Below are 17,089 nucleotides of genomic sequence, written 5' to 3' on the forward strand. Positions count from 1 at the left end.
GAAAATCATTGAAAGAGAACAGTATAAAGATTCTTTGACTCATAAATCTCTGAATCAGATTAAAGTGGAGCCAGAGTAAAGAAGTTGATTAGAATTGGAGAGAAAAGGAGTATGGGAACAGGAGACAGCGGCTGAGGAGGATGAGGTGCAGGGACTAATAGAGACTCAGGCCAGGAGGATTGTGATTGTAAACTACTTATTTGAGGGGCAATTCTCACCCATGCTATTTAAAGAAGCAGTAACGTTTTTCTAGTGTGGTATGTGAGGGGTATGGGGGTGGAGGAGGAATGATGGCTTGAGATGTAAATCAACTGTTAAAGTTGACCATGTTGTATTCACTGGTATCTTCTGCTTTTAGGGAGTCAAACTTGTCCTTGCTAGGTTGACCATCCAGTTGCTGAGTACATCTCATGGCAGTCTTACTGGTAATTGGGCCAATAACACATATTTTGATCCTGCAATCCCACTGACCTCAGTATCTTTAATTCAGTGTCTTCTATTCATCACTGTCTTGTTTTACCCCCCACCCACACCCCCATCTTCTCTGCCCTTTTCGCAGTGTGCAACATGCCATCACTTCTGTTTACTCTCCCACTTCTTGTTGTCCCTTCCTTTCCTAGTTCTTACCTCTCCCTTCCATTTCTTCTTCCCCTTTACTTTGTTCATCTCATCCACTTCAACTGACAGGACTTCTACCTTAATGTAGCTACAGACTGTTCAACTGTGGTAGTATATGTACTCTGAAGAAGACTGAAAGTTCCCAAACTGCAGTTTTCCGGGTATTGTTAAAGTACAAATGTTACTGTTCAGGGCCCTCTGTCATTGGTGACTGAGTGCTTTTCATTGTTTAAATTGAATCTTATTGAAATAACTATGAATTTAATTTAAAATTTTAAACTGTGATTGTTAGCATTTTGTGACAGTATTTTGGACAAACATGTATTCTGACTTGTATATACAATCTTGTGTCTTTCCATGAAAATGTTTTTGTATTTTTAAATCACTTTCATAAATTAATTAGCCAGTTTATCCCAGAACTAACAGTTTGGCAAATTACATAAAAATGAAATTTCAAACAATGAAAGGTAACTGAAATAGCTGTATCTAATGCAAAAATGTGCACTTATAGGTGACAGTAATGCCGAGAGCAAGAATGTATGAGATTCTCTACCTCATTTTTACCAGGAGAATGTGGGCTGAAGTGGATAGTGTGGAAGTGTGCTGGAAGGAAATCTTACCATACTTTCGAGAAAGGTGTATAAATTACCAAGTGCAGATCAACTGCTACATACAGTAGTTCATAGAATAAAGATGCATTGTGTGGTTGCCAAACCGAGCGAGGTGGCGCAGTGGTTAGCACACTGGACTCGCATTCGGGAGGACGACGGTTCAATCCCGTCTCCGGCCATCCTGATTTAGGTTTTATGTGATTTCCCTAAATCGCTTCAGGCAAATGCCGGGATGGTTCCTGTGAAAGGGCACGGCCGATTTCCTTCCCCATCCTTTCCTCACTCGAGCTTGCGCTCCGTCTCTAATGACCTCGTTGTCGACGGGATGTTAAACACTAATCTCCTCCTCCTCCCTGTGGTTGCTAACATCCATTAATGGACAAATTGAAGAAGGAGAAGAATGAGCACACATTTTAAGAGCAGTGTGGTAATTTATCATGAATAGAAAAAAATGTCAGCAGATGAAATTGGAAATTCGGAGGAGTTAATGAAACATGTCTGAAGATAGAAAATTCATCGTGTTTGAGAGAACTGACAAGATAGAAAACATTTAGTCTGATCTGTGCATGCATAGATGGCTGATGAAAGATAAAATAAAAAAAATACAAGACCAGTGAAAGAGCAGGAGAAAAGAGAAAAATTAAGAGAGGAGAAAGAGGGAAATAAGACAGGTGAAGAAAGAAGTAAATGATATTATCATAGGAGGACAAAGAAGGGCATTATTTGAACAAATTTCTCCCTAGATAATTCTTCAAATGGAAGATAATTTTTTTAATTTGTGGATAAAGGGGTTATTCGTCTCTGTAAATACAAATAATTAATTGTTATTTATTATTTATCTCAAAACTAACAAATACTTAGACTACAACAACATTTACTTGGTGTATTTTCTGATCAGCACTGTCACCTATAAGTGTTTGTTCCTGAGCTTTCTGTTGGATAAATACATAATTAATGCATGATTAGGTGGTATGACTTGATGGCTTAGTGGGTAAGTGCCAGACTAAAAACAGAAAGGCCATGAACTTTATTCTCTGTAAGTCCTAGAATTTTTCTGTCACTTACCATTTATGTCCCCCTCTGGAAATTATTTGTACATGTGAAAAATACCACTTTGCACCTATGTTGGGAGTCCATATTAAACTACAGGTACCACCATTATGACAAACTGGGAAAGTCAGTTCAGAGGCCATAAGAATACTTTCTTCATTAGGATGCCCAGTTAAACACTGTGGCGTCCAAAACCAACCAGAGCTTTATTTACTTTACGTAATAATAAGCATAACATAGATGAATGGCTTTGGCAGTTAACACTACCAATGCAGCACAATTCAACTGACCCCTGCATTTGGCAGTACTTCCTCTCCTTCCCATTATGGAAGCACTGTGTGTAACTAGGAAAAGATGAAAATGCAGCCAACAGAGACAAACTGAACTGCCTTCCTCAGTTGTACCAACATTTCTAAAGTTAATGGATGTGGATCCGCTTCATATAACAATGCAGTTCTTTCCTGTCTCTAGTGCTTCAAAATGAGTAAACAGAATAAGGACGTGATGGCTGGTAATAGTCAACATTCTTTAAATCTAAAGTCTCTTAAAACTGTCATAAGCAACTTAGATAAAAATGATTCACCATCATCACTGTTTCTACTCAACTGTAAGTTTTTCAGACTTGAAACTGAAAGTCCAAACAGCGAATGTATTGTGGCTATTTATAAGTAAGGGTTGCTCACCTAAGATGGTTTGAATTAATGGATGTGCTAATTCAGTGTTGAAGTTTTTGAGCCACTTGAAATGAAAACGAGATGAACAAGCTGCTGAAGAGTATTGTGCTTACACTAAGGAGGTAAAGAAGACTCATATTTACAAATAATGATGAATCGTCCAATTATGTTTCATGAGATACATTTGAGAGTGATATTGCTAAGTTTTTGCATCCATTCCATGATTTTCTTGAATGCTATTCAAGACCAACTTTTTATTGAAATGCCTCTTCTTCATCTGCACATGTCCTACATTGGTGCAGGATTGGCACAGCTGATTTAAGGGGTGGCCAGATGCCCTTCCTGTCACCATCCTATTATCCCATGGGATGGAATATGTGTATCCCAAGTGACTACATGTAGTGTTATTCATGTCAAAGTGAGCAAAAGTGTGTAACTGTTTGCAAAATCATGTAACTGAGGTGGGACTGGAGCACCAATCCTGTATTCACCAGGTGAGATGTGGAAAACAGCCCAAAAAACCATATCCAGGTTGGTCCGCTCACCGACCTTCATCATTAATTCGCCAGGCAGATTTGATCTGTGGCCTGCACACCTCCCTGCCCAGCTTTAACGTGCCCCAGCTTTAACATGCCCAGCTATCTGAGCGGCTCTTTTTACTGAAATGCTAAACAATTTAAACATTTCAGATTAGACATAATTGGCTGAAGGACACTTACCAGAAAAATAAACATTTCCATCAGGAACAAGTTGCAGTAAAAAAATATTATTGTAAGATGAAGAATGTAGAGGGTGGACCATTTTAATCTGTAATGTGGAATAAGTCAAGATAGAGATGAAATACAGCAAAATGTGTTACTTAAAAATTGTAGGTGGAAAAGAGGGTCACGCTTTGCTGCTAATGGCCATGTCCTTGAATGTGATTTTCAAGGCAATTTTTTAAAATGGGAACCCTAATGTCTGATTTACAATTTGAAAAGAGCAGCAGATTTACGTATAAAATGATATGTTATTCGAGGTCATGGCAAGGTTCAGTCAAGGTCAAAAAAGTAAATATGCTTTTAGTTCTAGTAGAGATTAATTCTGAATAGAGGAGGGGTACAGCAAAATACAATGTTAGATGCAAACAGGAAGGGGTATAAGGGTCACATATCATTACCATTAACCATGATTTTAAAGGTAATTATCAAACATCATTCGAAGACTGGGTTTTGTTTCGTGGAAATCCCCATTTGTGACATCGAATTTGGAAAGACCAAACAGAGATTTGAATTTCAAGTTGTAATTAACATGTTTATTGGCAAAAATAAATACATCACAGTGTATAAATGTTGCTGTGGCATTTGCAAGACAGAACAAACATAAATAAAAAGTAGATCATTTATTTACAAGTCGTTGAATGAGTCCTCTTGCCTCTCGTATCTCAGGATCCCCTTTCAGTTTGTATCTAACATATATTTTGCTGTATCCCTCCTCTATTCTAAATTAATCCCTACTAGAACTAAAAACATATTTGCATATTTGACCTTTATTGTACAAACTATGACCTTGAATGATGTATCATTTTATGTGTAAAATTTGCAGCTCTTTTCAAATCTTGTGTTAAATATTAGGATTCCCATTAAAAAAATCACTTTAACTTCCAAACCATCTTGAAAATCACATACAAGGTCACAGCTGGTATTAGCAATTCATGACCCTCTTTGCCACCTACAACTTAATGTCTAAAACATTTTGCTATGTCTCATCTCCATCCCGAGTTACTCCCCATTATGGATTAAAAAGGTCCACCCTGGTATATATGTACAATTTTTGCCACCTGGTTAAGCTGTAAAATTAGTTTTTTGGGTTATGATCCATCAAACTGATAACCTTGTTAGACATCCAAAACATAAGCATGGCGGAGAATTTCTGGAACTCATACCTACATTGTGAAGTCACAATGCTAGATGAAATTCACAGAGAATCAAGTTTAGATCCAGAAAGAGTTATTGCAACTGTAACTTATAATAGAAGCAATTTTGTAAAAGTATTAAAAAAGTTTGTTGTCTCTGTCAGTAGTTACGTGGAGTCAGAGAAAGATTTGACAGATGAAGATGATGATCACGACTGTGATGAATACGGTCATCTAGAAGTGTTAGAGTATTTCCGTTTCAGTGAAAGTGCAGATATCACAGAATATGATATCCAGTTGCCAGAACGCTTTCCTTGTGCTGCACATACACTAAATTTGTGTGATTCCCCAAGTGATACTAAAATCCTGAAAATGGAGAATATATATAGCATAATTTGAAGTACATCCCAAAACAATACAAAAATGTAAAGCTTTGTGAAATCCAGCTAGATGTGGAAAACCATGTGAAATAATTGAAACTGTTTTAGGACAAACTTGGACCAGCCATAGCATTAAAAGGTTGAATATTGTGTACAAATTTATTTGATATGAGGTGGGTTGATGCAGTTACATAGAGTTTTGGGTTTCAAAAATTTTGTAAGCAGCACTGAGCATGAATGCATAAAAGAGGATGTAATGTGTTCGGGCACTATTGTTCAAGCTGTGGTATACTGCAGGACATATTATGGACATCTCGTTCCATGCTTTGTGATTCTACATAAAAGGATGCAAAGACTTTTTTCATCTTTCTGTACCAAAGGGAGAACATACAGCTGTTGCAGCACTGTCTTTCACACTGTTTAAAAATAAGTTGTTCACCTGCATTAGATGGAAACCCAGTTCTAAGCAAAGAAGGGAAAGCAGAAAGGTGGAAGGAGTATATAGAGGGTCTATACAAGGGTGATGCACTTGTGGGCAATATTATGGAAATGGAAGAGGATGTAGATGAAGATGAAATGGGAGATACAATACTGCGTGAAGAGTTTGACAGAGCACTGGAAGACCTGAGTCGAAACAAGGCCCCCGGAGTAGACAACATTCCATTGGAACTACTGACAGCCTTGGGAGAGCCAGTCCTGACAAAACTCTACCATCTGGTGAGCAAGATGTATGAAACAGGCGAAATACCCTCAGACTTCAAGAAGAATATAATAATTCCAATCCCAAAGAAAGCAGGTGTTGACAGATGTGAAAATTACCGAACAATCAGTTTAATAAGCCACAGCTGCAAAATACTAACACGAATTCTTTACAGACGAATGGAAAAACTAGTAGAAGCCGACCTCGGGGAAGATCAGTTTGGATTCCATAGAAATACTGGAACACGTGAGGCAATACTGACCTTACGACTTATCTTAGAAGAAAGATTAAGGAAAGGCAAACCTACGTTTCTAGCATTTGTAGACTTAGAGAAAGCTTTTGACAATGTTGACTGGAATACTCTCTTTCAAATTCTGAAGGTGGCAGGGGTAAAATACAGGGAGCGAAAGGCTATTTACAATTTGTACAGAAACCAGATGGCAGTTATAAGAGTCGAGGGACATGAAAGGGAAGCAGTGGTTGGGAAGGGAGTAAGACAGGGTTGTAGCCTCTCCCTGATGTTATTCAATCTGTATATTGAGCAAGCAGTAAAGGAAACAAAAGAAAGATTCGGAGTTGGTATTAAAATCCATGGAGAAGAAATAAAAACGTTGAGGTTCGCCGATGACATTGTAATTCTCTCAGAGACAGCAAAGGACTTGGAAGAGCAGTTGAACGGAATGGATGGTGTCTTGAAGGGAGGATATAAGATGAACATCAACAAAAGCAAAACGAGGATAATGGAATGTAGTCAAATTAAGTCAGGTGATGTTGAGGGTATTAGATTAGGAAATGAGACACTTAAAGTAGTAAAGGAGTTTTGCTATTTGGCGAGCAAAATAACTGATGATGGTCGAAGTAGAGAGGATATAAAATGTAGACTGGCAATGGCAAGGAAAGCGTTTCTGAAGAAGAGAAATTTGTTAACATTGAGTATAGATTTAAGCGTCAGGAAGTCATTTCTGAAGTATTTGTATGGAGTGTAGCCATGTATGGAAGTGAAACATGGGCGATAAATAGTTTGGACAAGAAGAGAATAGAAGCTTTCGAAATGTGGTGCTACAGAATAATGCTGAAGATTAGATGGGTAGATCACATAACTAATGAGGAAGTATTGAATAGGATTGGGGAGAAGAGAAGTTTGTGGCACAACTTGACCAGATGAAGGGATCGGTTGGTAGGACATGTTCTGAGGCATCAAGGGATCACCAATTTAGTATTGGAGGGCAGCGTGGAGGGTAAAAATCGTAGGGGGAGACCAAGAGATGAATACACTAAGCAGATTCAGAAGGATGTAGGTTGCAGTAGGTACTGGGAGATGAAGAAGCTTGCACAGGATAGAGTAGCATGGAGAGCTGCATCAAACCAGTCCCAGGACTGAAGACCACAACAACAACAACAACCTGCATTAATTGTCCCTGATCAAGGGAGGCTTTCAACAAACTTCAAACATATAGTAGTCAAGAAGTGTTGCAGGAATTGGGTGGCGATTCTGAGAATGAAAGTGTGACAGAAAAAGAAAATTAGTTTCTCGAATTTGAATCAGATTCACGAGCTGAAACTGACAGGGAACCACAGCAAAGTTATTCACCAAAAACTTGAGCAGAATTTATGATTTTTCAAACTTTTGCTGAAGAAGATCTTGATTCAAGTCTGTGGTTATCCTGAAATAAAGACAGTTTTCAGAAGATCTAATCTTATATAATTATTTGTTAAAAAATTATCTTTTATTCATGCTCCCCTTTCTTCATAAATATTGAATAAATATTTTTATTTGTGTAAGTGAGTAGTCATTCAAATAAATATTTTTATCTGTTGTTCACGAATAATAATTTTTATTTGTACTCATTATTCCTCATTTGCATAGATTTTGTCCAGCTCTGTTTGAGACAGTAATTAGCTCACTTGGGAAAGGTGGTGAAGTAAGAAGTTGTTGGCTATTTAAAGATACCATCCCAACATTGGCCTGAAGTGATTTTGGGGCATCTCTGTAACTAGTCTGAGATCTGAATGTTGCTCTCTCTTGGCTGAGAGTCCAATTTATTAACTATACTTGGAGTTACAAACAATAGCATGCAATTCTGACTTGTTCTTCACACCTATTTCATGCATGCATTCTCTTACAGCTGTGTATGTTGTATGCAATTCAAGTGTTGAACATGATCGTAGCAAGTTATTTAGTAAATTTTTATTCTGTTTGTTGTGAATTATCATTACTGATGGTGGTGGTAAGCAACAAATTCTACATTAGTGAGAGAAATAATTTGCAGGATACACGATTCTTTTTAGTGCAAAACATGTGTGTGAATGTACCACAAGTGTCACTTTGAACCAGCAAAAATGCGTACCTTGTCCATGCCTTGACCTGAGCCAAGTGCCATCATTTGTGAACTATAGAGTGCAATCACATTCAGTCTATTGCCTGCATGATTTTGTGGTGCTTGTATTGGGAGTTTTGTATCCCATCAACATGTGTGTGATATTTTTACAATAAAAATAGCTAAGCCTCACTATGCTCTCGCCACTATGGGAAAAAGAATGAAAATATTGTTAACTGTTGTCTCGGTCATGAAGAATGAAATTAATCTCATATAGCATAATTTTTCCCGGAGTTAAGAGCTGTATTTTTCATTTGCTCCCCCCCCCCCTCCCCCCTTCTTCTTCCTAATCACCATCCACCTCTAACCACCACCCCCCCTCCTGCCCCCCTCAACTTTCCCTCTGTCATGTGTATAAACTGAAACAGACATTTACATGTTTAGTATGATGTCCTTTCATTTTAGTAAAATGTTGCAAAACTGTTGCTTTCCTACACTCTCAAATGTCCCACCATTTCCATTATCTTTTCTAAGTAAAATTATCCTGAATTGATGTTAAATTTATTTATTAAATGTGAAAAGGATAATACTGAAATGTTGTTTATATTGCAGTGTGAGAGATATGGAAAGCGTTGTGTCAACTCAAAGCCCCAAAAGTAAGCAACTAGACTGGTTAGGACAAGTGAGACCTTTGGCGTTGGCAGTGATTCTTCCTCTAATACGAAGAGCCCTCGGATCTCGTGTATTGTTGTTGGGAGTCAGTTTAGGTGCTTCAAAGACTTGGAACCCAAGGCAGAAGCCACCTCTTGATGAACCTCATCTGGTGTTTGGATTGAGGCTTAACCCATCGCATGCTTACAGTATCCTTGACAGAGGCCCAGAAGCTAATGTTCCAGAGGTAATGTCAGCACATTATATATTAAGGTTATACTTTTAGTATTAAGGTTAAACTTTTATTCATTCACTTTTATTTTAGGGACAAAATGAAAGGATTGACGTATAGGAACAAAAATAATCTATTTATTGTACTTTATTGAAATTTTATGAAATTATCAACTTGTGTTGTTATCGCTTAACTCAATTTGTGTTCATTGGTACAAGGCAAACTCCAATAGTTAAATTTTTCCTCATTAAATATTTAAGTCTTGTAAATGTTCAAGGCTAACATAAAAACAAGAAAGAGAGTTAATTCAAATAAGCGAATGTAAAATATGTTCTCTTAGTTATATAATCAAATCTGGCATGTGCTTACATTAGCAAAACATATAGTGAAATCTTACTACCGTATTTACTCGAATCTAAGCCGCACTTTTTTTCCGGTTTTTGTAATCCAAAAAACCGCCTGCGGCTTAGAATCGAGTGCAAAGCAAGCGGAAGTTCTGAAAAATGCTGGTAGGTGCCGCCACAACTAACTTCTGCCGTCGAATATATGTAGCGCTACACAGACATGCTTTGTAGGCACAAAGATAAATACTGGCGCCAAAACCTCTGCGTCAGTAAATAAATTTAAAAAAAGGTGGAAGACGAGCTTTTTTTTCTCCGCCCCGAGTTTCGACCACTGCATTTTCATACATTATCCAACGAAGTAAATACAAATTCCGTATTGTTCATCTTCGAATGTATTAGAATTTCAATGTACTACGAAAATCCGACTGGCAAGACTGTTTGGGATGTTTTTCAATATGGCCAACTCTACGTTCTGAATTTTTTCCTACCTGTGAGAAGAGATGGTTGCTAATAGTAACCTGATGAAATGTGAATCACAAGCAGTATTCTCTTCACCATTCACAATAAGAATAATACGAATATAAACATTTTGCCATGTGTTCTTCCGTGTTTGTTGCTATCTCATTTAAATCCTGTCTGCCTAATAAACTACGAAACTAGAGTGAGAAAACAGCAAACGCGGAAGAATACACTTATCGTGTCATGTTTATATTCGTATTATTCTTAGCCTAATAGTGATACAGTCAGAAATGAACCACGGCAACTGACTAGATTTTTAAATCTAAGATGACTCTAATTTCTGTGCAGAATTTGATGTACTAAAGAAGCGGCCGCAAAGATTTTCAAACGGAGAAAAATTTTCGCCTAACTCTCGCTCAGAACATGTTCTATCATATGCAGCCTATTATTTGGTTCTTGTTGATCATTCTCAAAGAAAGCAGCAGTGTAAGTAACAACAAATAGCAGTATCTTGACATTGCTTCGCTAATGAGACGATTCGCCTCTTTTTAGTTGTAAGCGGCGGTAGCGCGCACAAAAGCAAGCCATGCCGCGAACGGCGAAAGGCCGTAAACACGCACTATCAGAATGTGACAAACAATGCATGACACAGTACAGTGATGCATTTTCAGCTTAGAGTGACGTAAACACCTATAACAGAGAAAACGGCACTTATCAGATCAAACAAAATAAGCAATCGATTCAAACCAGACGAAGCACGCGAAAAAGGAAGGGTACCCGTATAAATATGGACGGAGCGCCTGACGCATAGCAATGGCTACCTGGTAAAGCTTACGACTCGAATCAAACTACTGTAGGTGTATCGTCATTCATTCGACCTAAATTGTGTCTCATATTACAATGGACCAACTTTGTTTCGATTTGGAGGTGCGGCCTAAAACTTTTCTCTCCCCTTGAATTTCGAGTCTCAAATTTCAGGTGCGGCTTAGATTTGGGAAATCTTTTTTTCCTTTGTTTCGAGTCTCATTTTTCAGGTGCGGCTTAGATTCGAGTGCGGCTTAGATTCGGGTAAATACGGTATTACACCTGTCAAGGGCTTTTTAAAAAATTGTGTAAAATGCAGCAAAAATTAAAAGGTGGGAAATTTTTTTAAGTGAATAATTGATGTATGGAATCCCTCTCCCCTTGCATGTTGATACTTAATCTATGGTATATGTACATAATATGCACCAAAATATTCATCAGAGACTTGTTTATTATCTGATGAAGGTTTTCTGAAGTTGGCACTATGTTTAGTCACTGATGTGATATCTCCTGGCACTTTGGCACAGCAAATCACACTAAAAGTAATGAGTTTTGAAGAGAGACAAACAGTCGTAAACTGAGTAGTAGCCATGTTGATGTAACTTTTTATGAAGCTATAGTGCCATATAATTTTCATATTTATACTTGTGTACTGTGAAAATATGCAGTTTAAGTGTTGCACCATATTGAAGATCTCTCCAAAACCCATCATTTTAGTGCAATTTATTCTGCTAAAGTGTTGGGCATAGCGATGTCAGTGGTCTATTGCCACAAATTGTTCTGACGTTTACCGATTCAGATCCGCTAAGTAGAGCTCCCACTGCTTGGTTAACAGAATTAGAGCTTTGTAGTTAAAAAATTGAATCAATATGTAAACATAAAACAGAAACATGTAATCCGCTCTGGGCCAGAATAGCTGATAAAATTGCGACACTGGTAACCATATTATTACCAAGTCATACTACCATTTGACACAGAATATAATAATCTGCTATTCGTTTCTTAGGCAGAAGATTTCAGAAAATTCTGGGGCAGCAAATCAGAATTGCGACGTTTCCAAGATGGAGGCATTGCAGAAGCAGTTGTATGGAAAATAGGTGCTACATTGTCTGACAAAAGAGTTATTTGCCGCCTCATTGTTGAACATATTTTGAATATGCATCTTCAGATTGATCCAACTTCAAGCATTACTTATATAGCAGACCAAGTGGAGTCTGTTTTACAGTCACGGAAGGTAAGGACAATTTACAGGGGTTTTCTTATATTCCTCTTAATTATAATTACATTGTTATTACTTTTACTTCCATGAAACTGGAACTAAACTTCAATAATGATAACAAAATAGTTCTGACAAAACATGTAACACAAGAAATAGAAAAGATTGTATTTTATTTTCACCGTTAACGTGTACAATTACGTGTGTCATGGTGACTTATCACATTAATCATACTGCTGCCATGTATTGGTTTATCTTGATCTCTCAGCTGAGCTGTAAACTTGTAACATGCTATTTCTCTGGTCTAATTCAGTTGGTTTCATTTCTGTCTTGTTCTACAATGCTTGTTTATTATGCCTCAAAACTTGTGGGTTGTTAAACTCTTAGGTGTGCCTGTTGTTTCAGGCAGTGTGTGCCAATAAGAATCAGGCAAACCATGTAAAATGTCTCTGCTTAACTGTTGTGCATTTGTAACTAATGATGTGACTTAATTGGCGTAATGATTGGGACACTGGAGTCACATTTGGGTGGAGTGGCATTCAGATCCCCTGTCTTTCCATCCAGATTTGTTTTGTGTGATTTCCATTAATTGGTTAAGGGCAATGTCTAGATGGTTTCCTAAAAAAGGATGTGGCTAATTTACTTCCCCATCATTTTCCTATCTGAGCTTGCACATATTTTGACAAAATAATAAATAGTAATGCTGAACTGAACTGTTATGTACTTTTTGCTTTCTCACTCAGTTCGTGTGTTCGTGGAATGATAGGTGCTGAACACTATTCACTGTACTGACTGTGCAGTACACTGTAATAACGTGTTGTTAGAAAATGCACTGTTATCCAGTTGCACACTTCACTTAATTGATGTGTAAAAGGAAATTTAAGATTTGTTTATATAAGTGTCGAGTCTTAAACAAAAAATTCTATCACTATTGACAAAAAAATACCTTTTCCAGTCCAGCTTCCAGGGTATAATTAAGCTTCTTGGAATGGGCACTAAGTTATCATTTTAACTTATTTTTAAATATATGGTCACTAATGAGGCATTTTGTTAAATATACTTTTTTAAATTTTTAGAGTGCATTGTGCATATCTTATGAAGATCTCTATAAATAACTGCTTTCACAGGTCAAACCTGCTGAATTTGAATATGGTACAGGTGAGGAGGCAACCCTAGCAGTGCTCTCTTCGTATGATGGACTCACAAAACAGCTTCGACAGTTGAAAGATTTGCCTCTGGAAATAAGCACTGTGCAGGGCAACTCAGCTGTATTTCGTTACTGTGAGGTAAATTTTTCAATTATATGAATCTTCAAGTTGAATGTGAAATTGTGTCATTAAGATTTAAAATTAATTTGCAGTAGGTGCACCAGAACAAAGATGTGAAATAACAGTGTTATGCTGTTTATAATTTCTCACAGATTTATTGCCTATCATTCCATCCAGTACCAGCAGTGCGCAGTTTGGGCTGGATAACATTTGCAATTATCCAGTTCTCAGGATCTCACTGTCTCTTTATGCATTAAAATAAATTTGCTATAATTAATTGTGCTCTCCCTCAGGGGTGTAAATGATCTATTGTGATATACGGTGACTAAATTTTGCAGTATGAAGAAATATTTATTAATGATATTCTGTCAGCTTCATAGGAGTATTAAGTGTTGTCGATTATCATCTTGTTGATTGCATATATTCAGCATTAACAGTATAAATTGTCTAATAATGTTTATGAAGTTATATTGATTAAGGTTTGTGGTGCAGTTGTTAAAGTGCAGATAATTATTTAAAACAATATACACTCCTGGAAATGGAAAAAAGAACACATTGACACCGGTGTGTCAGACCCACCATACTTGCTCCGGACACTGCGAGAGGGCTGTACAAGCAATGATCACACGCACGGCACAGCGGACACACCAGGAACCGCGGTGTTCGCCGTCGAATGGCGCTAGCTGCGCAGCATTTGTGCACCGCCGCCGTCAGTGTCAGCCAGTTTGCCGTGGCATACGGAGCTCCATCGCAGTCTTTAACACTGGTAGCATGCCGCGACAGCGTGGACGTGAACCGTATGTGCAGTTGACGGACTTTGAGCGAGGGCGTATAGTGGGCATGCGGGAGGCCGGGTGGACGTACCGCCGAATTGCTCAACACGTGGGGCGTGAGGTCTCCACAGTACATCGATGTTGTCGCCAGTGGTCGGCGGAAGGTGCACGTGCCCGTCGACCTGGGACCGGACCGCAGCGACGCACGGATGCACGCCAAGACCGTAGGATCCTACGCAGTGCCGTAGGGGACCGCACCGCCACTTCCCAGCAAATTAGGGACACTGTTGCTCCTGGGGATCGGCGAGGACCATTCGCAACCGTCTCCATGAAGCTGGGCTACGGTCCCGCACACCGTTAGGCCGTCTTCCGCTCACGCCCCAACATCGTGCAGCCCGCCTCCAGTGGTGTCGCGATAGGCGTGAATGGAGGGACGAATGGAGACGTGTAGTCTTCAGCGATGAGAGTCGCTTCTGCCTTGGTGCCAATGATGGTCGTATGCGTGTTTGGCGCCGTGCAGGTGAGCGCCACAATCAGGACTGCATACGACCGAGGCACACAGGGCCAACACCCGGCATCATGGTGTGGGGAGCGATCTCCTACACTGGCCGTACACCACTGGTGATCGTCGAGGGGACACTGAATAGTGCACGGTACATCCAAACCGTCATCGAACCCATCGTTCTACCATTCCTAGACCGGCAAGGGAACTTGCTGTTCCAACAGGACAATGCACGTCCGCATGTATCCCGTGCCACCCAACGTGCTCTAGAAGGTGTAAGTCAACTACCCTGGCCAGCAAGATCTCCGGATCTGTCCCCCATTGAGCATGTTTGGGACTGGATGAAGCGTCGTCTCACGCGGTCTGCACGTCCAGCACGAACGCTGGTCCAACTGAGGCGCCAGGTGGAAATGGCATGGCAAGCCGTTCCACAGGACTACATCCAGCATCTCTACGATCGTCTCCATGGGAGAATAGCAGCCTGCATTGCTGCGAAGGGTGGATATACACTGTACTAGTGCCGACATTGTGCATGCTCTGTTGCCTGTGTCTATGTGCCTGTGGTTCTGTCAGTGTGATCATGTGATGTATCTGACCCCAGGAATGTGTCAATAAAGTTTCCCCTTCCTGGGACAATGAATTCACGGTGTTCTTATTTCAATTTCCAGGAGTGTACAATGATGATTCCATGTGGTATTAGGAAGCAAAAAGTTGGCTGAATGTAGGGAAGAAAGAAAATCATTCTCTTCATTTAGAAGATAGGCTTATTATTGAATGATGCAATGAGATCCATCCCATGTGTTCTATCTTTTGATTAATAATCATTTAAGTGCTTTTTTTACCCCCTCCCCTCCAATCTAAGTTCTGTCATTAGTTTTATGTTATTTTGCACCTTGATTGCTATGTCTTTATGTTACAGGTTTTCCCTCCACTTTCTACAACACACAAGTTACAACGAAGTACTTGTGCTGACCGCTCCTTGTGTTATATTTTTCTTGAAGATTCACCACATAAGCATATTCCACGATGGGTACTACCTATTGAAGGTATGAGTTGTGATTCTGTCTGGAGTTGTAATTTTTAGCTTGTGGCATTAACACATTTTTGAGTCAAAATAATCTTATTAATAGAAACAATGACAATACAGATTTTCCTTAGTAAGTACTTTTTTTGCACAATCAAAGCGATAAATTTGAAATTCTAGCTGCTTGCATTTTATCATGACACAGAATTGCATTATTTCAGTGGAGTAATATATTGTGGAGTACACTTGGTTTTGTGACAGTTTTGTATTAAATTTAGTTGCTGGCATGGTTCCTTTGAAAGAATGTCACCCAGTTCCTGTCACTATTGTACCCAATTTCAAGAAAGATTTGTAAGTGGTATAGAAAGAGGAAAGTGCTAGTTCCAGATTTAATTATTTATTTATTTTACAATTTTGAGTCCTCTAACTGGTTTGATGTGACTTGTCATGAATTCCTCTGCTATGTTACCCTCTTCATCTTAGAGTAGCACTTGCACCCTATATCCTTAATTATTTGTTGGTTATATTCCAATCTCTGTCTTCCTCTGCAGTTTTGATGTCTACAGGTCATTCTGGTACCAAGGAAATTTTCTGTGGTGTCTTAAAAAGTGTCATATCATCATGTCCCATCTTCTTATCAGTATTTTCTACACATTCCTTTCTTTGCCTGTTCTGCAGAGAACCACCTCAGTCCATAGCTTGCCAGTCCATCTAATTTTCAATATAATTACATAACATTGCATCTCAGATGCCTTGTTCTCTGCTTTCCTGGTGTCCACAGTCTGTGATTTTTGGTCAGAACACTGTCTTTGCCAGTGCTAATCCGCTTGTTATGTCCCCCTTTCTTCATACATGATATGTTATTTTGCATCCTAGGTACCTGAATTACTCAGCTTCATCCAGTTCATGGTCACCAGTTTTGATGTTCAATGTATTGCTAATCTCATTTCTGTTACTCGTTATTACTTTCATCTTTCTTCAGTTTACTCTCAATCTGTATTCTTTACTCATTAGATTTTCCATTCCCATCAACACATTCTGTAATTCTTCTTCACTTTCACTGAGGATGTCAGTGTTATCAGTTAATTTCATCATTGATATCCTTTTACCCTGAATTTCAGTCCCACCCTTGAAACTTTCTTTTATTTTTGTCATTGTTTATTCAGTGTTCAGATTAAACAGTAGGAGAGAAGCACAGCATTCCTACCTGACACTACTGTTAGTCTGAACAATTCATTCATTGACTGCCATTCTTTTGTTCTCTCTTGGTTCTTGTGTGTATTGTATTGTATATTTCCTGTAGCTAAGCTACTGTCTTTCTCAGGATTTCCAAGATCTTGTGCCGAACAGTGGAAAGTTCAAGATGGAATAACAGCAGTATTATGAAAGCCCGAGCTCTTGGCCAGCCAAATGGCCTTCTTTGGAAGGCACACAGCCACTGTGAATGTCTATGTGTGCTTTTGTGTGTGTGTGTGTGTGTGTGTGTGTGTGTGTCTGTGTGTGTGTGTGTGTGTTGTTTCCAAAAGCTTAAATTTTTGCAGTCTTATCTCTGTGCCTGTCTGCAACTCAGT

The 17,089-nt window shown here is 38.8% G+C and overlaps 1 protein-coding gene across 1 annotated transcript in view; it reads left to right on the forward strand.

Moving 5' to 3' along the window:
* Positions 1 to 17,089, forward strand: part of LOC126094836 (nucleolar protein 6) — a 140,467-nt gene that overhangs the window by 86,185 nt on the left and 37,193 nt on the right. The window contains exons 11-14 of the mRNA XM_049909433.1: positions 8,858 to 9,143; positions 11,742 to 11,969; positions 13,079 to 13,237; positions 15,414 to 15,540. Of these exons, the coding sequence (XP_049765390.1) occupies positions 8,858 to 9,143; positions 11,742 to 11,969; positions 13,079 to 13,237; positions 15,414 to 15,540 (800 nt within the window). The remainder of the gene's footprint in view (positions 1 to 8,857; positions 9,144 to 11,741; positions 11,970 to 13,078; positions 13,238 to 15,413; positions 15,541 to 17,089) is intronic.

The sequence above is a fragment of the Schistocerca cancellata genome, chromosome 8, assembly GCF_023864275.1.
Source record: "Schistocerca cancellata isolate TAMUIC-IGC-003103 chromosome 8, iqSchCanc2.1, whole genome shotgun sequence".
NCBI classification, from domain to species: Eukaryota; Metazoa; Arthropoda; class Insecta; order Orthoptera; family Acrididae; genus Schistocerca; species Schistocerca cancellata.